This window comes from Agelaius tricolor, unplaced genomic scaffold, assembly GCF_023055355.1.
Source record: "Agelaius tricolor isolate 1412-34295 unplaced genomic scaffold, bAgeTri1.0.p SCAF_24, whole genome shotgun sequence".
Classification (NCBI taxonomy): domain Eukaryota; kingdom Metazoa; phylum Chordata; class Aves; order Passeriformes; family Icteridae; genus Agelaius; species Agelaius tricolor.
In genome coordinates, this window is record NW_027269284.1 from 7222459 (window position 1) to 7245425 (window position 22967).

The 22967-nt window shown below is 37.9% G+C and overlaps 1 protein-coding gene across 2 annotated transcripts in view; it reads left to right on the top strand.

Annotated features, from left to right (window-relative positions):
- Window positions 1-22967, top strand: part of HTT (huntingtin) — an 81623-nt gene that overhangs the window by 50811 nt on the left and 7845 nt on the right. For both annotated transcript variants that reach the window (XM_071447433.1, XM_071447434.1), the window contains 24 exons: window positions 588-795; window positions 2237-2378; window positions 3622-3801; window positions 5228-5404; window positions 6249-6325; window positions 7549-7687; window positions 9207-9329; window positions 10168-10381; window positions 10591-10736; window positions 11201-11378; window positions 11665-11757; window positions 12180-12367; window positions 13006-13132; window positions 13983-14083; window positions 15939-16093; window positions 16462-16601; window positions 16771-16853; window positions 17125-17255; window positions 17445-17574; window positions 18356-18511; window positions 21123-21313; window positions 21739-21853; window positions 22075-22288; window positions 22433-22538. In XM_071447433.1, the coding sequence (XP_071303534.1) occupies window positions 588-795; window positions 2237-2378; window positions 3622-3801; window positions 5228-5404; window positions 6249-6325; window positions 7549-7687; window positions 9207-9329; window positions 10168-10381; window positions 10591-10736; window positions 11201-11378; window positions 11665-11757; window positions 12180-12367; window positions 13006-13132; window positions 13983-14083; window positions 15939-16093; window positions 16462-16601; window positions 16771-16853; window positions 17125-17255; window positions 17445-17574; window positions 18356-18511; window positions 21123-21313; window positions 21739-21853; window positions 22075-22288; window positions 22433-22538 (3514 nt within the window). The remainder of the gene's footprint in view (window positions 1-587; window positions 796-2236; window positions 2379-3621; window positions 3802-5227; window positions 5405-6248; window positions 6326-7548; window positions 7688-9206; window positions 9330-10167; window positions 10382-10590; window positions 10737-11200; window positions 11379-11664; window positions 11758-12179; window positions 12368-13005; window positions 13133-13982; window positions 14084-15938; window positions 16094-16461; window positions 16602-16770; window positions 16854-17124; window positions 17256-17444; window positions 17575-18355; window positions 18512-21122; window positions 21314-21738; window positions 21854-22074; window positions 22289-22432; window positions 22539-22967) is intronic.

The window sequence follows — 22967 nt, forward strand, 5'->3', positions numbered from 1 at the left end:
ACTATTTTCTAATTTCTTTTTTCCCAACCTTTGTTTTGGCATACAAACACAGAATCAGCCATTAGGAAGCAAAATTCTGCTTTTTTGGCTGAGTGTTCCATTTTCAGGGTAATGGCAGAAATACCATACTAATTTTTGCACTTTAGAAATTGGATGAAAGAGAATAAATTTAGTTTCAACTAAATGTGTTTGGAAAGCCATCCTCTGAAGGAGGGTACTCATAGGTGTTCTTCCTTAACATTGAGAGGAGGAGTTACCTCATGGTTCTTAAGTAGAACATCTGTGTTTTAATTTACAAACAACAAACTAACCCTGGTCCACAGGTGACAGTTTAAAGTTTAATAAAGGTTTTCATGTATCAGATAAATGAGAATTGCCATGAAACCTTGCTAAACATTATTTATTGAATGTGAGAGCTGGTAATTACTGGTTTACGCACTGCCCTTGGGCAAACTTCATCACTTACCTTAAATTTGTAAAACTGCTTAGAATTTACCTTTCTTGCAGGAATTCTACCCTGAATAATTATAAAACTTCAGAGTTCAGACTAGAGCTTTGTTACTCTAACGTGGTTTTATTGTTTTCAGGGATGTTTAGAAGAATCACAGCTGCAGCCACCAGACTTTTTACAGGAGATGGATCTGATGGTAGTTTCTACACACTTGAAAGTCTGAGTGACCTTGTTCAGTCCATGATTCCCACTCATCCTTCTTTAGTTCTCCTCTGGTGTCACATTTTGCTTCTTGTCAATTATACCAACTACAACTGGTGGTCAGAAGTGCATCAAACCCCAAAGTAAGTTTTGGTTTTGTTCCCTAGTAGTGTGTTTCATATAATTATATTTTCTAAAATGATATTAAAACAATCCAGCTGCTTTCTGCCAAGCCTGTCAGCTCACTGAATGGTGCTGCTTGGATTATGAAGTGTAGTTCTGCATTAACTTCATGTGTGTGCATATTGTCTGTTCTGATATTGGTGTGATTTCCAAACTAAGGAAATGTGTCCTGCACTGAGTTGCTCCTCAGAAGAGCTGCCAGGTAATCTCTCCACTTTTAAGGCAAGAAAACTTCATCTTTGTACTACTTTATATTGAAACTATGGAAATCACTATAGCAAAACACTCAGTGTTTCATGTTTATATGGAGCCCTCATATTTCACTTTCTAGGCAATAACCAGCCAGTGGAGATGATGGACACTGTTGTGTCTGTGATAATACAATATGATCATATAACTGTAGCTACTGGATTATCTGTTCTCAGTGGGTCTCTTGCTAAATGCTGTCAAAACATGGTATTAGCATTGAGCACTGTAATAACCTCACTTGACACTGGTTGTCTGAAATTTGGAGATTCTAAACTGGGTATGCTCTTGGTCTGAAGTTAGTTTACCCCACCTGTCAGGCATTGGAATGATTTGTCCTCGGTGGATAACGAAGGGACCTTCTGTGAGGGTGGGTATTCCTCTGTGTTAATTGTAGAGGAGGTGAACAAGTGACTTGAGGGATGTTTCTGGTGCTTGTGCAGGGAGTGTTGGACAGTCTCATCTTGCTCTACAACTGAAGTGCATCAATATTTTCACAAATGTGAGATTCTTGCTTCAGTTCAACCTTACATATTGAAAATATATTATTCTAATTTGTGGAAACATGGAATTACCAGGATTATGAGCAAAACAGGGCAACTACTCAGGCATTGGAAAAGGCTGTCTAGGGAAGGGTGGAATCACCATCCCTGTAAGTGTTGAAAAGGTGTGTGCATGTGGCACTTCAGCATATGGCCTAGTGTGAGCCATGATGTACTGCTAGGTTAAAGGTTGGATTTGATGATCATACAGGTGACTTTAATGATTCTATGAGCTAAAATAGCAGTACATTTTTTTTTTATTTACCAGTATCATCTATTTTCTGGGTTGGGCATCACTTTTCATCTGACACTGGACTAAGTGCTCAAGAACATTTGGTTCCTACCAGAGATGCAACAGCCTGTATTTTTCTTTTAAATAGTTCATTTGGTTCTTTAGACTGTCTGAAAAAGTAATAAGCAATGCTGCAATTGTTAAAAAATCAAGATATGATGGAAAGCAAAGTATCTACTTCAAGGAAGTGTAATGTTTGAATGAAGCTTACAGAAAAAGAGGTGTCATGTAAGGGCATTGGTAGGATACTCCAAGCACTTTGTTCATGTTTCAGTAGCTATACCAAGAAAATAGTAACAACATATAATGTACTTTTTGCAGGAGACACAGCCTTTCTACTACGAAATTGCTGAGCCCTCACATATCTGGAGACAGTGATGAATCTGACCTGGAATCCAAGCGTGGCATGTGCAATCGTGAGATAGTGAGAAGAGGAGCACTCATTCTCTTCTGTGACTATGTTGTAAGTTTTGAATTATGACTTTTATAACTACAGTTTTGAGTTATTTTAGGATGCTGGCAGTCATTTATTACTGATATGTGTTAACTGAAAAGTGAAGTGTGTTCAGTGAAAAATGAAGATCTGTGAAACTAGTAATTTTATTTTCAGAGGGTGCTTCTATAAGCTTAGATATGGCCTCATTTGGCATTGTTTTCTATTCTGAGCTGAGAGCTCTCTTGACTTGTAAAGTTTACCTGGTGGGCAATAGAATTACCTTCTGACTATCACATCCCTCACTTGGGAGGTGCTTGGAGCACACTAAGTAGTTCCAGACTTCCCAACATCAGCAGCAGTGCAGTGTCCAGGAGACAGCAAAGTTCCATCTCTACACCATAAGAAAAGAGGTTTTACATTAACGTTTTAACTTCCATTTTGGTTCTCCAGTAAAGCCAATTTCTGTGGCTTTGGCCTTTTTGCTGCCTCAGTATTAGAGTTTTAGTTCATTGGGAATTTCTGAAGTGAGTTTTCAGTAGTATGAGGTATTGCACTTGTCTTTGCACCTCAGATCAGTTTTGAGGTAAGGAAACTGCATTCCTTTCAGGTTCAACTCAACAGAAAGCTTTGTTTAGGAAGCCCTTCAAGTACTAATGGACAGTCCCTAGGGTCAGATTAGAGGTCATCTAAGGTAAAATCCTCCAAAACCTCTTTATTGAGGCACTGTGCAAGCTCTCAGCATTGCCTGGTTAACTCTACAGATATTTTCATGTTGCATTCCACTGCATATTGATATGCACAGGCCTTTAGAGGTTTGACATTAATTATTGACAGATCTCTTTGGATTTGCTTTCCAGAAATTCTTCATTTTCTGTTAAAGGCCAGTAGTGATAAGAAATTTTTAAGAAGCCTAAATGAAAATCACATTTTGCAGGACAGCTCTGTGGTGTATGTTCATTTCAAAGCCATTTCATTAAAAGCAGCATCTTTTTTTCTTCTCAATTTACTTGTTTCTAACCTGTTTTTTAGTGTTTTTAGAAAAATAAGCTGCATGTTCGTGGTAAATACCTTAATTTGCCATAAGAGCAAAACATTTGGAAAATATATCATGTAAAAATAATGATGGTGGTATTAAGATATAGACACTCTTTGCCATTATTTCAAAATAACTACCAGAATTATATATGAGAAACTTCATGTTGTGTCATGTTTAGTAATTAAAATCTGAATTTTAATTACTGCAATGAAATTTTCATTTTTTCCCCTTCAGTGTCAAAACCTACATGATTCAGAACACCTGACCTGGCTTATTGTGAATCATGTTCAAGACTTGATTAATCTGTCCCATGAGCCTCCAGTACAAGATTTTATCAGTGCTGTTCACAGGAATTCAGCAGCCTCTGGTCTCTTCATCCAGGCCATTCAGTCACGCTGTGAGAATCTTGCAGCTGTAAGTTTAACTTTTTGACTTCTTGTAAAGAATAAAGTCACTTCATGTCAGCATAAGTTTAACTGATAAGTATGCAAAGTTTGACATTTCTGGGTCATTTATCAACTTGTAATTTTATTTTTAAAGTCACTTACTTAAAAATGCAAGCAGCAAACCTTATATTAGCAACTTTGGCATTAGATGTGTTCCAGTCCATCAAATCTATCAATTCAGGTGGAGATGATTAAGCTGCTTTTCTTCCTTAATGGATATTTTCCCACATAATCAATATCTGCTGGGTAAATTAAAGCTGTAACTTTCAACTTGGATTTCAGTGCCTTAGTAGTATAAAAAGCAAACTAACTATAGAGGCAGGAGTAGGAGCCAGTCCATCTTCATAGGCCCTGGCAATATGAAAACGATTTGTGAGCTCATGCCTTCCCCATTGGTCTGTTTTGAAAGTTGTAGCCACTTGGTGAGGGAAAATCACAGAGAAATTCAGGGTATTATTTCTGTTGATTATTTTAGTTTCCAAATTAAAAGGAGTGGACAATGTTTTATAGAGATGTAAGGTTGTATGCATCTCTCTTAATCATGGGAAATTTCATTTGCTGCACTTTCTCTAGAGATAATTGTGATTAATGTGATAATAATCTAGAGATAATTGTGCCACCTGCACCCTGAGTAGCTTCAGTGCTGTTTCCTATCTCTTTCCATTGTCTCTGTGCAAATCTAGGGCAGCTTTAAAGGTATGTGATATTAGTCTGGGCTTCACTAGCTGAGAATCAGCAGAATGAACTAAACTGAATATATTTTAATGGAAGATGTAGTCACTGCGTGAAATGCTTGGTGATTATCAGGAAAGACAATAAAATTAAAATAGCTGGTATTAACAGACTGCTCTAAACCAAGATTGCTTTCATGAGTCAAACTAGTTTGTCTCTGTGATTTTCCCTTTAGAATATTAGTGCTGAATTGCTGCTCATATTTAAAAAAATAAAAGAAATTTTAAAAATTATTTGCACATCCTTTTGATCCTGAGTTGCTACTGCTGTTTCTTAACATATGCTCAGAAAACCCCCCAAGGATTGTCTGGATTTTTGTACTGTCACGTGTCTTGACTATGCACATGTTCTGCCTTCTTCCAGAAGGAGATGAATCTTCTCACTCTATTCGAAGCTTTTTGCAATTTCACTTAAATCTGTAGCTTTTTTTCCCCTAAAAGTTTTGCTCCCTATGCTTTGTTTACTCTTGTAAGAGTGAATTTTTACAGTTACACATCAAACAACTTATTGTTCATATCAATTAAATGACCCAGTAACTCACACAGAGACAATTATATTGATCAGGTACTTTTATCTGAGCATCTTTCCCCTTTAAGATCTTTGTATTCCAAACTGATTGTAAATGTTTTGGTCTGTTTCTCTGTTCCATGCTGGACATGAAGCCCACCACCCTGAAGAAGACCTTGCAGTGTTTGGAGGGAATCCACCTGAGCCAGTCTGGGGCGGTGCTGACGCTGTACGTGGACAAGCTGCTGTGCACGCCCTTCCGCGTGCTGGCGCGCATGGTGGACACCCTGGCCTGCCGCCGCGTGGAGATGCTGCTGGCAGCAACTCTGCAGGTACACAGCAATCCCTGCCTGGCAAGCACTTTGGGTGCTACCAGGCTTGTCAAGAGCAATGGTTTAAAGCACATCAAAATATGATTAAGTGATTTCATTTGAGAAAGTTTTTTATTTTTGTATAGAGATACGTGAATTGTCGGAGCCCGGGACATTCCTCTGACTGCCCTGGATGACTCTGGCAGGGGGCTCAGAGACCTTGGCATGGAGTCAAAAACACCCATGCCTTCAATTTTAGCCCACTGAAAAAATGACCAACTTTGTGTGAAGATTTACAAGCCACAAGAGTTTGAGTGGAATAATAGTTAATGTATCACAGGGCAAAATAGTAGAATTTTGGGGATTTAGAATGGAGGTTTAGGAGGCAAGATGAAGGAATCTGGGCGTGTCCTGTCCTTCTTCTTGTCCTCCATCTTCTGCTGTGATGGTGACACTTCTAGATTGGTTTAGAGCAGAGACAGACTGTCTAACATAGGTGATAGATATTGGAAAATTATTGTAAATAAAGTACACTTAATCCTTAGTATAAAAAGCTAACACCACCCCAAGGGCGGTCAGTGTGCCACCAACTGACCTGCCAGACAGATCTCAGCAGGTCAGAGAAGGGATGTTATAGATAAGAAAAAAATAAACAACCTTGAAAAGCAGAACTGACAAATCTCAACTTCTTTGGTTGTGAGGCTGGGAAAGAAGAGACTTTCTAATACCTCAGGAGCCATTTCGAGTACAGAAACCCAAGAGTGAATGTTTACTTTATTTCTCTTTATTGTTGATCTGGTAAAAGTATTTTTTGGGATTTACATCTATCTGTCCTGTAAAATTCTTGTGATTTTTTTTCATATAGAACAGCATTGCTCAGTTACCAGTTGAAGAACTGGATAGAATTCAGGAGTACCTTCAAAACAGTGGATTAGCAGCAAGGTAAATAAGACCAACAATACCATTAAAATATCAAACTAGGTAATGTTCTAATACAAATTGTATTAACTCTGTTTTCCCACATTTTGGCTTTTTTCCTAGAGGTCAGATAGTGGGTTGTTTTTGGGAGTAAACTGGGATTAAAGCCTCTCATAAGACGCTGGCATGTTCTGGTCCAAGGTGCAGTTGTGCTGGCTGTGTTGAATTTGCAATAAGAACTACTTAAGAACTGAAGCAAGCTCTAGAGGGTTGCTTCAAATTCTCTTTCCTGCATCCCACTCAGTATTTAACTTTTGAGAGACAGCAGCTGCAAATTAATTTCTTGACAAAATCTGTTTTACTAAAGCGAATTTTATTTTCCTCAAACTTGCAAAATATTGTCAGTTCAAGCTAAGTGGGCTTGGGTTTTTTTAGTTTGGTTTTTTTTTCCTCCCAGACAACTGTGTTAAAAGTTTTAACTGTTCAGTCTTCTGGCTGTTTAAACTGCTGGTATAAAAAAGAGCAAATTACTATTATTTTTAAAGACTTCTATTTGATGTTGGAAAGATCTTTATTTACTCCTCTTGTCATTGGTGTTTGAGGTTAATATCAGTTGACTGAAATTAATAGGGGAAAGAACATAGAATGTGAGACTGCAGTAGAGCAATAGTAATGTGCCTACGTAGGTAATGTTCAATTTAATAAGAAAAAAAAATTAAAAACTTACTTTGTAGAAGTTCTTGATGGCAGTAGTGGAATTAAAAAAAAAAAAAAACAAAAAAAACCTGAACAAAAAAAAATATTCTGACACTGACAAAAATCCAGAAACTGGAGTTTTTAGTACAGTGGGGGATCATTTTTTTAATAGAAGTATAGTTTTAGTGGATTATTGGTTAGCATCTGTTAAAATGTATTTTTTGCAGTCAAATAATCAGTACACTGACTCTTCTTACTCAATAAAAGATGTGCTGGATAAATAAAGCTGTATTTTAAGCTTAGGTATATCACTAATTTTAACACTAAATTAAATTTAAATCTTTATTTGTTGGTGGTGCTGAGTTAATTAATATTGGCCTCTGATACCCAAAGAAAGTTTGCATCATATGACTGCATGTATCTAACAAAAAACTGAGGACCCTAGTGCTTTTCTGTCCTGGGATTGGAATTGAGTCACTGGATGTGTTTCTATCTTTAAATGATTTACAGAGCTGAGAGAGCTCTGTGCTGATGTGTTCTTCTGTTTTCAGACACCAAAGACTCTACTCACTCCTGGATAGGTTTCGTCTCATGGTAGCTCCAGACACAACCAGCCCCTCACCTCTGGTCACCTCACACCCACTGGATGGGGAAGATCAACCACCTCTAGAGAATGTAGTTCTAGACAAAGTAAGATTATCTTTAGAAAGAGTCACTAGAAGTGCCTTGGCTATAATCAAGCTTTATTCTTTACAAAATATTTAAATGCAGCTTATTTTTACTGTTCAGCTAATGCTCTCAGGATTGTCATATGGTATCTCAAATATAGATCAGTGATTAATTTCATGTGTGTTGGCTGACTGTTGAACTTAGGATGGATGATTAGCACAAACATAGATGTTTGTTATATTGACAGTGCTGTGAAAAATTTACCAAGTTTGGTTTCTTTGCTCAGCTTTAATGGAAAGATTTATATACAGTTCAATAGAGACAGATAAATAATCTTGTTTTCTTGATGTGTTTTACTACAGTTATTAGTTTTATTCGTTTGCTGAAAGTTGTTGGCTGTCTCTTGGAAATTAAACATTGCTTGTTCAGTTTGTCCTTCTCAGCTTTAAATTACTTTCAGAGAACAATCAAGAATGCTGAAATGTTTCTGTCTTTCATGAACTTAGACATGATTATTTCCAGGTAAAGTGGAAGGCTAAGAGCAAATCTTGGGGCCTTCTGTCCTCCTTTTTTCTAGTTTGTCCCATGGTACAAATAATTTCTCCTTTTCATCCCTCCATGTTCTATAGTGATACACAGTAATGTAATAGGAAACTTATGTAACTGAGATGGCAAAAAGCATTTGATTAGCTGAAAGTTGGGATGAGTCTGAGCAGTCATTGGCTTAGGGGAGATGTTGAGACCTACTTGGACAGCAGGAGAAAATGCTGAGCCCAGAAATCATTTACCCATAGCTTTGTCTTCAAATTACCCCAAAAATCTCCTTTGTCTGTCACTGTAAATTCTAAACAAAAGTAGTTTTTGTGTGCTTCTGCCACAACTTCTGCACGGTTCACAGAATCATAGAATATCTTACATTGGAAGGGACTCATAAGGATCAATGAGTCCAACTCCCTACTTCTCACAGGGCTACATAAAAATAAATCCTATCACTAATAGCATTGTCCAGATGCTCCTTGAACTCTGACAGGTTTAGCTATGTTCTAATTAATTAGTGTCAGCAAATTTATTTGAATCTTTGGGGAAAAAAATATATATACAATATATTTATTATTTATATTTATTATATATCTATTATTTGAAGGGTTTTCTTCCTTGGTTTTAGTATTGGTTTTTCTCTAATCACTGTTATATTTGTGTGACTACTGAGTATTCCATGCTTTTTTTCTAGATTGTCTGGTCAGGTTTAGGATCCTAATACAAGAACCTACAGTCTATATGATTCCTCATTTCCTGTCCAGACTTTATGGAAATAGACAACTTGTCACTGAGCATCCATTGGTCCAGTTTAAGACGTTCCATTTCCATTCACCAGTTGGTTGTTTTGCCTTGCTTTTTAATTTAAGGTTTTGTTTTTTTTTAATTAATGTAGCCTATGAATGTCTTAGACATGCAGTGCTAATGAGCAGTTCTCCCTCCATATACTGTGTTGTTTTCTGGAAACAAGCATGTAATAAATTTCCTTTTTTGATCGTTGAAGGACTGGTACGTGTCCCTAGTGCGGTCACAGTGTTACATCAGGTCTGACTCAGCACTTCTGGAAGGAGCAGAGCTGGTAAATAGGATTCCTCAGCCTGACCTGAACTCATTCATGACCAGCAAGGTAACTTGGTCAGAGGAAGATGATGAAAGTAGTTCAAGTGTTCCTATTGGTAGTATTAATAGATTACATTCTGAAGTGTTTAGATTCTTGAATGTAAACATTTCAAATTTGTATAATGCTGACAATATATACTGATAATACTAATTCACTTAATTTTAGAAACTAAAATAGTAGATATTTGTGTAAAACAGTGGATATCAGTCTAGCAATGTTGCTAATAGTAACTTACTAGTAGTACAGGTTGAGTAGATAGAGTGGAAGCAAAGGTTTATTTATATATTGCAATCAGTTTTACATAACCTTGATTTACCATACAGTCTTTTCCAAGGCCAGCTGTTTCTGTAACCTCTTCAATATTTGTGCTGGATGACTTGCAGTAAGCCAGTAACAGGCCACAGACAGTAAATCTGGCACAAAGGACAACTTGTATCTAAGGATGTCTTTTGTTCAAATTCTCACCATGATATTTGCTGCTGGTGTGCAGAAATAATAGTAAAAAAGCTGTTTTTAAAAGGATACTTGATTAGTTTGTTTGAAAAATTATTACTTGAAGATTCCTTGTATATTTGTCATCCTTAAACTTTATTTACACATTGTCCTGAAAATTTGGAATAAGCATATTGATTTTTCTTTCCAATATGGTACTGGTTGGAATTGAAATTTGGAGCCAGTGTGGGCTAAACATACTGTTACACCACAGTAGAGCAGAGGTGCTAATAATAAGTTTGTTAATCAATAAACTCTAAATTTACCACCACATTAGTGTGTTAGAATAATACCACTAGATACTTAGTTTCACTTTAAAAGCAATTTTTAAAAATTTCCTCTTTGATTTCAGGAGTTCAACCTTAGCTTGTTAGCACCTTGTTTAAGCCTTGGCATGAATGAGATCTCAAGGGAGCAGAAGAGCAGCCTCTTTGAAACAGCTTGGAGAGTAACTCTGGACCATGTGTCTTCTGCTGTACAAAACCTTCCAGCCAACCACCAGGTTTTTCAGCCACTATTGCCAACTGAGCCATCAGCCTACTGGAAAAAACTAAGCGACATCTTTGGTAATAGAAATAATGATCTTTTAAAGTTTATTCTCTCCTCTGCAAAGATACTTTACAGATGTCTTGTGAATACATGAACTTACTATTTAAAAAAAAAAAAAAAAAATCAAGATACCTGGCATAAAAGTGCTTATGAAATAGTTCTGAAAAAGGTTTATTGAATGGAAAAAAATTCAAACTGCTAGATTTCATCCAGTCTTATTTTATAGGAGATGAGGTGATGTATCAGTCTATGATGACACTTTGTCGTGCACTGGCTCAGTATTTGTTGTTACTCTCAAAACTACCAGCTGGTCTCCGTGTTCCTCCTGACAAAGAGGGTGACATCCTGAAATTCGTAGTGATGTCAGTAGAGGTAAGAAACTACACCATAAATAAAGAAGTGATGAAATGTTGGGAGAGGGAACAACTCTCTCTTAAACTGATCACCACTGAGTAATTTTTGATTGGGGCAATTCTTTTGTCTTAACTGTAGAAATTTCTTCTTAGTGTTTGTGTTTGACTTTTGCTAGCAAATCAGATTTGGGTTGTGGGACAAGGACAGCTTTATACAAGGAGAGGTTGATTGACTGATGGACTGATGCTGCCATTTGGGAGAATGGGCCTTGCACTGATTTTTGGGACACTTAATAAACAGTATATGGATGTCATAATTTTATTGTACTTAAAATAAATAGTGTTTTCTCAGGGAAAAAAACCCCAATATTATTTGCTACTAATACTTTACATTTTGCTGAGTTAAAAAAAAAGTCAGCCTTGGTTAGAAGTTGTTCTCTTTTGAGAATTTGCTGTTAATGGGTAACTTCTCTTTTTGTACAGGCACTATCATGGCATTTAGTGCATGACCAGATTCCATTAAGTGTAGATCTTCAAGCTGGTCTGGATTGTTGCTGTCTGACACTACAGCAGCCTAGTCTCTGGAATCTGCTGTCTTCTACAGCTCATGTGACATATGCTTGCTCCTTAATTAACTGCATTAGATTCATCATAGAAGCAGGTGAGTGCAGTTTGATCAGCTAGGAGAAAAGTTTTGTTAATAGATTGCCAGTCATCATTGATCAAATGCTGTGTGTCTGCAATATTTCCTTTGAGTCCTTATTAGTAATTTGTTTGACACATTTAGTTTTTACTACTTTAATTTTCTGTTTAAAATTTAGTGTTTACTTTTGAACTTAGCAAATGCTTTGGATATGTCAAACATTTGACTACTGTGTGGTGTTGATTAAAAAATGGAATATGAAATAGGTAATAGCTGTATCATTCAAATATTTTCTCCAATTCAGTTGCTGTGGAACCTGGTAATCAACTTCTGAGTCCTGAAAGAAAGAATACTTCAAAACCTTTAAGTGAGGGAGAAAGTGATTCAAATGTACAGAGTGAGTAAACATTGAATTTTGCTTCTACCCTGAACTTTCACTGAAGAAATATTTTTTGGTACCCTTTCCATTACTACTATTTTTAACAATGAAAGTTCGTCTGAGACCTTATTTGTATTTGGTAAATGTCTATTAAATATAGGTTGCCATATTTTTAGAGGTATAGTTGCTTTTTCTTGAAAGTTATACATTAGTGCAGATTTTTCTTTTGGGGGTTTCTGTTAGCTGTGCAGTATGCTACAGACTGAGCTTTTTAAAGTGTGGGATTTTAAATTTTAAAAATTTGTTTGTGTCCTTATTGTAGTTTTGTCCTTTTTAATTAACGTACTCTTTCGTTAAGAATTTTTTGTGTTTCTGTGTTTTTAAATTACTTGTCTTTTGAGTGGATTTGTAAAGCTGAATTTCTTTCTCTCCCAACAAAGAAACAAAACACATTATTGCAGCATGTGAAATGATAGCTGAGATGGTGGAATGCTTACAGACTGTCTTGTCACTGGGGCACAAAAGAAACAGCAGCATCCCTGCATTTCTCACTCCTGTCCTCAAGAACATCATCATCAGTTTAGCAAGGCTGCCTCTAGTGAACAGCTACACCAGAGTACCTCCCTTGGTATGTTTATTATGCTTTGCTTTCAGGACTTTAAAAGTTATTGAAAAACTTTGAAAACCAGACATAGTGCTGCATCTGAAGTTCTACAACAGTAGGACTTCAGCCTTCAGCTGGTTTGATCAATCAGTTTTCTTTTTGAACACTGAGTAACAAACAACATGTGCAGGGTCACTTCTCTGTTTCTCAGTGCTCTGTTTCTGAGGGAATGTAAAAACATAATAATTTTTTTGGTTGAAACTTTTTTGCCCCCTCTCTGATGTATCAGTGTGCTTTTTCAGGCATCAATATTATGTGAACTGTCTTCCTTAAATTCCATTTCAGCATCATTTCTGCACAATTTCTAAACTGAAATATGTGACAGGAACTTACTTGCTTCTGTACCTAAACTTGGACCATAAAACTGGATAATTAATTTACAATGGGAAGTATGGTAGAAAAAGCCCTAAAATAAGAAATATGGTGTAAATTGTGTATAAGTTTTGTTAGATGTTCCATCTTCCTTTGAGTATTTTTCTGTTTGGAGAACTGCTTTCATTTACTGATGTCTTGTTGTCTTTGAGGGGTACCTGTATATTTAGAGCTGTAATATAAATACTAAGTCTGGCTTGGGTAATTAAACTTTCATTATACTTCTTTAGGTCTGGAAATTAGGCTGGTCACCAAAGCCTTCAGGTGATTTTGGCACAGTTTTTCCTGAAATCCCAGTAGAATTTCTTCAAGAAAAGGAAATCTTTAAGGAGTTCATCTATCGCATTAATACACTTGGTATGTACAAAATGGAATGAATACACTTGGCTCTCATTGGGCATTTATCTGTGTTTTGAAATTACTGAATAACTGTATCTGAAATCATTTGCTTACTTTTGTTGCATATGTGGAAGACAGATAATATTTCAGAGCAGCTTAGTAATTGGGCTGCAGTAATTCATACATTTCATTCAATGAAAAGAATAAGTTATAGAAATTAAGCCAAAAGTTATTCCAGCTCAGGGAAGATTTCAGTGTGCTCTTGCAGAATGACCATTTGTTTTCTGGAGCATATGCTTGACAGTATGTTTGAGGATATTTTGCTTCCCCCTGACTTTTTTCTATTAATGCACAGTATAAAGTCCTAGGATAAGATACCTCTGTAACTTACCTTCAGCTCAGACATCAGATTTTTGGGTTGGACTAGAAGGTCCTGAAAATAATACTTCCTACCCAAACCATTCTAAGAGTGTCTTAGCACAGTGTTTCCAGTCCACTCCATCTTCTTGGAGCTGAAGGAGAGAAACTGCAATGTTGTTCTCTGCCATTCCCATCCACACCTAGTAGATCACAGAATAATCTGAACTGTAAGGGACCCACAAGGATCATCCCAGCTCCTGGCCCTGCACAGCACCATCCCCAACAGTCCCACCATGGGCCTGAGAGTATTGTTCAAACATTTATTAAAATCTGTCAGGCTTGGTGCTGTGACCACTTCCCTGGGAAGCCTGTTCCATTACAAAAACCACCAAAATGAATAGGAAGTGGTATGAAACTAAACCTCTTGAAACAATGTACTTTTGTTAATGCTGTTCCTTGTTTAGCTTTGTATTGAGCCATCAGTGGCTATCTCTGAGTGTTTCCATAGGGTGGATCAGCCGTACTCAGTTTGAAGAGACTTGGGCTACTTTGCTTGGTGTGCTCGTAACTCAGCCCATTGTAATGGACCAGGAGGAGAACCAGCAAGAGGTAATGATGTATTCATTGTGTTTTTAAAGGAAATTTTACTTAAACCAAGAAAAGTGTTTCTATTCATAAAACTGTAAAGCAGAAAAGAAGTAACTAACACTAAGGAATTTTTTCTATTTTGTATTTCCTTTTTCTCATACCCTAGTGAGATCAGACACATCCATCTTCTGGCTTAGAGCCTCTGCAAGCATGCAAATAGTGAGGAAAAAAATTAATGAAGCTCTTTCAGCTCTTTATTAGTACATTACTCAACACAGTTTTTGGGGTTTTTTTGTAAGATTCTTGACTAGAAGTTAATTGACCTGAAGATGCATGTTCATGTGTCTTGCTCCCACTTGTATATTGGATATCTGGGCTTCTAGCTTAGGTAAATGTTCAAAATTCAGTGGAGAGCATTTGGGGATCAGAGCTGAAGAAATTTAGAGCAGAATTTGTGTCTAATTTATATACCAAAATATATGCATTTGTCTAATTTATATACCAAAATATATGCATTTATATACCAATTCCTGTACCAAATATTTCTGTCCAAAGAACAGCAACAAAACTGGGGCTGGGGCTGAGGGAGCTGAGGGTGTTTAGTCTCAGGAAGAGGAGGCTCAGGGGGATCCTCATCACTCTCCACAACTACCTGAAAGGAGGATGTAGCCAGGTGGGGATTGATCTTGTCTGCCATCTCTCAACTGAACTCCTTAAGTTGCACCAGGGGATGTTCAGATTGGCTATTAGGAAAAGAATTTGCACTGAAAGTGGGGTTAGGCATTAGAATAAGTTTTCCAGGGAGGTGGTGGAGTCACTGTCTTTGTAAGTGGGGGTCTGGATGTGGCACTTAGGGACATGGTCTAAGGGTGATTATGGTGGTACTGGATTCATGATTGTACTGGATGGTCTTTGAAGGTCTCTTCCAACCTTGATGATTCTGTGAAAATTCAATATAAGAGTGAACTTGGCTATCATGAAGGAGATTTTCCCTCTTCAACTGTCTTAATCTGTTAGCAAACAGATTTTACTGGGTTCTAGTTCTTTGGCCTGAAAGGATATTTCCCTAGGCTTGTTCATGGCCCTGATGGTAGGTGCAGGGCCCAAAGCAATTTGAAGAGTTCAGGGGACAGACTGTGGATCCTGAGTAGCAGACAAAGGAGTTTGCTGCCCTTGCTTCCTAAGTGTCAGCCTGCAAAAAGGAATAGGAAATCATCATCCCTCTTCCCTGGGTTAGCATTTTCTGTTTGTTATACAGGCTTGGACACCTTGACTGCCTTCTGCAGAATGGCCATGTTGGGTCAGACTTAGGGCAATCTAGCCTTTGCTTGTTCCTTATTTGTCATGTAGAGAGTACTTGTGGAACAAGAATAATATTGCTCCCTTGCTTTCCAAGGCAGACTAGTAGGTTCAAAATTGCAAATATTTTAAGTGCTGTTGTAAATTTCAGTATGTTAATATCTTCTGAAATAAAAATAACATTTTTTGAAAGTTGAACATTAGTTACCATCTTACATCTTCTAACAAGGATCAGATGCTTTTGTGGTCTGATGCTTTGTTTCAACAAGTAACTAATGGGTAGTTGCAAAGAAAGAGGCTAAACACTTTTTAAAAAGTTCTGAAATTGATATCTTGAGGTTTTAATGCTGTTGGGACAAGAGAGGGGTGCATGCAGAGTGACTGATGAGAGGAAGGATGTGTTGCTGCTGCAGTCAGTGCTTTGTGTGCATTGTTTATGTCACATGGATTTCAGGATGGGAAGAAGAGCAGGTGTCAGGCTTATTAATGATAATTTAGTGAAACCTGACAAACTGATATTCAGAGCTTTTGGGATTTTTTTTTTAACAATTCAAATTACAGTGAGTTCATTTTACAGGAAGATACAGAGAGGACCCAGATCAATGTTCTGGCAGTGCAAGCCATAACCTCCCTGGTGCTGAGTGCAATGACCATCCCTGTTGCAGGCAATCCTGCAGTCAGCTGCTTGGAGCAGCAGCCTCGCAACAAAGCTTTGAAAGCTCTGGACACAAGGTATTTGTTTTCATTTGTTTTCAAATGCATAGAACTTGTGGTTAATACATAATGATGACAGTTGCTTAGTCTAGTTGTAGGAAAAATATGTGCAGATTTTATTTTCTAAGTAAGAGTATATATGGATGGATTTATTTACATACAAGTTGCATGGATTTAGCATTGTGAACCTGCTGACTTAAAAGATTATCTGAAAAAGATACTATCTTAATAAAATCTAGTAAACAGTGTGCAGAACATATTTTTCAGCATTTTTATTTCCCTGATACTGAAAATAAGCATAGACACACAACATTACACTGTGAGCCAGACTTGCACAAAACTTTTAAAGGAAGAATCAGCTAAAATTATTTCTCTTGGGCTTTTAGGTTTGGGAGGAAGCTAAGTGTTATCAGGGGAATTGTTGAACAGGAAATCCAGGCAATGGTGTCTAAGAGAGATAACATTGCTACTCATCACTTATACCAAGCTTGGGACCCTGTTCCATCACTTTCTCCTGCTACTACAGGTAAGGGCTTGTTTGTGGGGGAGAAGGGGAGAGTGAATTTCTTTCACATTTAAAATGTGGGAAAGGTACTCTCAGAAAAAATTTGAAATCCAGTTTGTGGGAAATGAAGCCATTTTCACATGTGCTTTATTTTGCACTTTTTAAAAATTCACCCTGTGTTTCATTACAGGTGCTCTTATCAGCCATGAAAAACTCTTACTGCAGATCAATACTGAACGAGAAATAGGAGATATGGATTATAAATTGGGACAGGTTTGTTAAAAGCTCAGCTTTAAACTTGATTTTCATTACATTTCCTCCAGTTCTGAAAAATTAGTTAAGAAGTATTGCTTGACATCAAATAGAAACTAAAAGCTCTGAGTGATGCAGGTAGGTCCTAACTGGGTGTCTCCTCAGCTAGAGGCTGTGTGTTGCCTGTCATTTAAATGAAAATATATTTGGCTTCTAAGATTCTTCTAGGTTGACTACTGGGGAGTTGAATGCACTTCTTTGCTATTTGTTTTTCTCTTGTGTGTGTTGCAAGGTCTCTATCCACTCCATATGGTTAGGAAATAATATCACTCCACTGAGAGAAGAAGAGTGGGGTGAGGATGAAGAAGATGAGAACGATGTACCTGCTCCTTCCTCACCACCTACCTCTCCTATCAACACCAGGTATCTTTTTTTTTCAACTTCTCACTTTTGAATCATAGATAAGGTTTTATTTCTTCATGTTGAGTTCAATAAGCTGAGTTTATAAATTGGATGCTGTTAAATAACTGTATTTATTGTATTATTTCATATCAAGCATTTTAGCAGGGTTTAAGAATAGCTATTTTAACACTTGTTTGCTGTTCCTTGCAGGAAACACCGGGCTGGTGTAGATATCCACTCTTGTTCTCAGTTCTTGCTTGAGCTGTACAGTCAGTGGATATTGCCATCCAACCCCAGCAAGAGAACACCAGTGATTCTGATCAGTGAAGTGGTGCGATCAGTAAGTCTCAACTGGCATTCAGAGTCATAACTGGGCATATGCTATAAGTGTTCAAAACTAAGTAACATTTATAATGCATCTTTTAATATATGGAACATACAGAGTTTTCTTGGCACTGCTATTCTGTGGGCAGTACAGAAGCATTACTTGGACAACTACAGCATTAGACTGATTTAAGCTATATAAGCATCCAAATTTCGTATTCTGCTGCTACATTACAAATACTTTATTGCTACTTAATGGCAGTTTATATTTTACTTGACTGCTTGCTAAAGCAAGATTTTCTTATCCTATCCCTTTGTAAAAAAATGAAGATGGAACAACAATGTATTTGAGAATTAAGTTGATTATTAAGTGTAGAAGCAAAACTAAAGAACACAGGTGTGGAATGTGTCTTGACAGCCATTATTTACTATCATTCTTATGACTTAAAGTGAAGCTATACTTGCAAGAGAAGTACATGTTGTATGTTTTGGGATGGTTTAGTACATTGTAAATAGCAATGTTCATGTCCCAGAGTTACTTACTATAGTGGCTTTGATTTTGTAAACTTTTTGGTAAAAAGGACTTCTTGGAGGTCATTATTATTGGAGAAGAATGGTAGAATTAATTTTGGAAAACAATAGTAATAGTTATTTCAGACCCTTGAGTAAATGTTTACACATTTAATAGATCAATTGAGGAATGAATCTTTTGCTCACAATTTTAACAGAAGGGAGAGTCAATTTTTGGCTGTCTGCTAATGGGAATTTTTATATATTCAATTTTAATTTCTGTACAGCTTCTGGCAGTGTCAGACTTATTTACAGAAAGGAATCAGTTTGAGATGATGTACACAACACTGACAGAGTTGAGAAAGGTGCATCCCTCAGAAGATGAGATTCTTGTACAGTATTTGATACCAGCTACTTGTAAAGCTGCTGCTGTTCTTGGAATGGTAAGAAATTCTCAGAAAGTTTACTGCAAATTCATGAGTGTTTAGGTTAACTCAGCTTCTGCTGCAAAACCTGGTATACTTGTGGTTGTACATATACTTGGTATACTGGTGGTTTGTCTCTAAGAACATCCTTAGTTGATCTGCATGGCTGTAAGAAGCAATAGGATATTTATTCTGGGCTTTCAGAGTTTGCAAACATTATCTCCAATTGCCCTTTATTCAAACAGAAAGGTTGCTTGATTTGATATTTTTTTGAGGTTTGAGCATAATTTACTGTGCTTTTTGGTTTGTTGTATTGAGTTCAGTGTTGCCTTTGCCCTGGACTCTTCATTTGTTACATTTCAGGCCAGAAATAAGGATTTAGAGAACAGCTTTTGCTAGATTTGTATTCCTGGGGAATGGCTGTAATCTCATGGGAGGCTGGGACAGTGCATGTGATGAAAATATAATCTCAGATAGTCAGGTATCCCTTTTCTTTCCCTCACTCTTCCCTCCACTGCATCATTTTGTCTTGAGATGTGTAGACCAGGAGTACTTTCCAGTGAACATTTCAGAGTGGAGTTATTTAGGAAAAACATTACAAATCATTTTGGAAGGAGTTAGCACTTCTAGAAACTGAGACGAATATAAAGCTATATGGGTAATAGTGGTAAAAGAAATTCTGAAAGGCTTTTAGGGAGGGGCTTTCAGTAGCTATTGCAGCAGCAACTCTGCAAGGGAAGGCTGGGAAGATGATGGCAAACATACAGAAACAGTTTTAGTGATCAGCTTATTTTGACTAGGCTGTCATTTCCCACTCAGTGAGCTAATAACACCTTCTTATAAGCAAACAGCTGAATATAACAGCTTGGTGGGACTTAAAAACAAGAAGCTGGTTCCATCAAGAGTTGCTTGTTGTTCTGTGCTCAGCTATATAGAAAAGTTGCTTAAAAAGAGCAACTAGAGAGCAGACACTGTCTCAAACTGGCCTGTATCTTAGACACTTCATGAGTAAAGGGACAAGGTAAAGCAAGTAATTTCTACTAATTACTTAGATAGTAAGGAGATGACTTTCCAGAACTAAAATTCAAAATAGATTTTGTACATTCCAGTAAGTTGTGGTATTTGGTAACAGGGAGTGAAGTATCTGATACCAGCTTGACCTTGAATACTGAACATAAAGTTGTGGAATCACTTAGGTTGGAAAAGAGCCTTGAGATCATTGAGTCCAACCATTGACCTAACTAAACCATTTCCCTAAGGATGGAGCCTAAGGAGGCTCAGGGCGGGGCTTATGACTCAACAAGTTCCTGAAAGATTATAGCAAAGTAAGGGTCAGTCTCTTCTCTCAGGTGACAGGACAAGAGGAAATGGCTTCAGGTTGTGCCAGAGGAGGTTTGGGTTGGCTGTTAGGAAGAATTTCTTCACTGGAAGGGTGGTTAAGCATTGGAATGGGCTGCCCAGGGAAGTGGTAGAGTCACCATCCCTGCAGGTGTTCCAGAAATGACTGGACATGGCACTCAGAGCTGTGGTTTAGTTGATGGTGGTCAGCTTGGTCAAAGGCTGGACTCCATGATCCTGGAGGGCTTTTCCAGCCTTAATGATTCTGTGAAGTACAGGGTGACAGTCACTGCCCTGGCCCTGCTGGCCACAGCACTGCTGATCCAGGCCAGCTGCCATTGGCCTTCTTGGCCACCTGGGCACACCTGGCTCATGTTCAGCCACTCTCACCCAGCACCCCCAGGTCCTTTTCCATGGGGCCCTTTCCAGGCCCTCTGCCCCAGCCTGTGGCACTGCAGGGGTTGTTGTGACCCAGGGGCAGGACCCAGCACTTGGCCTTGTTGAACCTCAGAGCCTTGGGCCCACTGATCCAGCCTGTCCAGATCCCTTTGCAGAGTCTCCCTCACTTCCAGCAGATCAACACTCCTGCCCAGCTGAACGTACACTGAATTCCCTCATCCAGATCACAGAACTGGTGGAGGGAAAGATGTGCAGGTGTGAATACCAGTGGTCTCAGAGAATAATAAATGAATGCTCTTCCCAGGGAGGTGGTAGAATCACCATCTCTGGATGTGTTTAAAAAAAGACTGGACATGGCACTTGGTGCTATAGTCTAGTTGAGGTGTTTGGGCATAGGTTGGACTCGATCTTAGAGGTCTCTTCCCACCTCATTATTCTGTGATTCTGTGAATGGAATGATGTGCTATCAGTTGAGTAGACAGATAGTAGATGGCAGAGTATAGTTGTCTGGTGCCAGTCTGTTTCAGATGGAAGCATCCTTTGTGCTTACTTGGAAGACCACAAAATTTCAATCATTCAAGTCCTGTATTCTTAATAGCTCGTACTATTTACTGAACTAATCCTTATCTTATTTGGATTTTTTAAATTTTAAATCATGACATAACTTTGTACAAATAAAACAAAGTAGCATCAATTTCCTAGTTAATCTGCAACTGATCTCTTGTGTGATTGTATTAGTCTTGTTACATTTATTCAAAGTACTTTAAGCCAGGCTCTGTTTTGTTCCCTATTTTCTGCTCTTTAATTTGTTCCAAGTATTTCTGAATGACAGGACTTGCCAGTATTTGAACCAGTGTTGATTTCTGATGAGTGCTCTTGTTGGGTGTATTAGGATAAGGCTGTGGCTGAACCAGTGAGTCGACTGCTGGAATCAACCCTGAGGAGCACCCACATGCCAAGTCGGATTGGAGCCCTGCATGGAATCCTTTATATCCTTGAGTGTGACTTGCTGGATGAAACAGCAAAGCAGCTCATTCCAATTATCAGCGAGTATCTGCTCTCCAATTTGAGAGGAGTAGCACAGTAAGACTCTTCTCCCTTTCCCCCTGGCTCCAAACTGTTGCATGTTTATGTCTGAACAAAAGGGCTCTCTGTTGTTGGCAGTTGCCAGTACATTTTATAGCAGGCTGTTGTATCAAGCAGGTTTTGGCATTTTCGTTGAAAATATCATCCAATTTTAGGTTTAATTTACAGAGTGAAATGGTATTTGAGGATGAGAAAACTGTTTGATAGTACAGGCTTTCATGTCTTTGGTAAACTGTTACTTAAACCTCATTTTTCTGTCATTTTCATAATAATCAATGTTCTCTTATGGCACCTCAGCAATACTTTCTGTGATTTTAAAAAGGGTTTAGTTTTCATGTTCAAAAATACTTTGAATTTCTAGACATTGTTTATAGTGTCTGTTTGTGACCTAAACAACTTCTGGTGTTTTTGCTCATTTGCAGTTGTGTGAATATCCATAACCAAGAGCACATTTTGGTCATGTGTGCAGCTGCTTTCTATTTGATTGAGAATTACCCACTTGATGTAGGGCCTGAATTCTCTGCAGGAATTATACAGGTATGTTGTGATGCCTGCAGTGAGATGTGGTTGTGTAACCTGAGACCACCACATTACTGTCTTTAACACTTGCATACTGAGGTGTGGGCATGCTTTTGGGTTGAGTTTCATCAATTTTTGTTAATACCTGATGCTGTTCCATGCTGTTGTGGTGTGGTGTTACAAGGTGACCTAAATAAACCTCAAAACCAAGTAGTTGGTGTTTTTTTGCTTTATTTCAGATGTGTGGAGTCATGGTGTCTGGAAGTGATGAATCAACACCATCCATTATTTATCACTGTGTCCTGAGAGGATTGGAGCGACTCCTCCTTTCAGAGCAGCTTTCCAGGCTGGACAGTGAGTCCCTGGTTAAGCTGAGTGTTGACAGGGTGAATGTGCAGAGCCCCCACAGAGCAATGGCAGCCCTGGGATTGATGCTGACTTGCATGTACACAGGTATTCACTTTCTTTATATTCCTCATGTGCTGGGAGACTGGCTTGCTAACAGTGCTAATTTTCTTAATTCATTTTTGTTACCAAGAGTAAAAGCAGTGTATTTTAACATCCACAGTGAACTTGTAACAAATTATTTTGGTTTAGGAAAGGAAAAAATCAGCCCCAGCCGTATCCCAGATGCAAATCCTGGTGCTCCTGACAGTGAATCTGTGATTGTTGCTATGGAACGAGTATCTGTCCTTTTTGATAGGTAAGAGGACAAAATGTGTAAATGGGGCTCTGGGAGGGAAAGGATTGTGTTTGCCACTGCTTGGTCACTTCTCTATTTGACAGTTCTTACCGTTTAATTAATGATGTTTCTCTACTTACTGTTGCTTAAAAGTTACACTCCTGGTATACACAGTAACACTGATGGAATTGCTGAAGGCAGCACAAATGTGCAGGAATGTAAATGAAAACCAGACATGTCCAAACTGATACAGTGTGTTGCACAAACTATAATGCTTTATAAATGTATTTCCAGCTCCCTTCAGGTCAAAGTCTTAAGTGCTTTTCAGGATGTCTTCTACATAATCAAGGATATAAATCCAGTTTACAGGAAATAATCTTTCTAACTGCCCTAAGAGTTTAAAACTTTTTCCCCCCTTCCCTCCTCACAAGAGTTGCTCTTTCTGAGGCT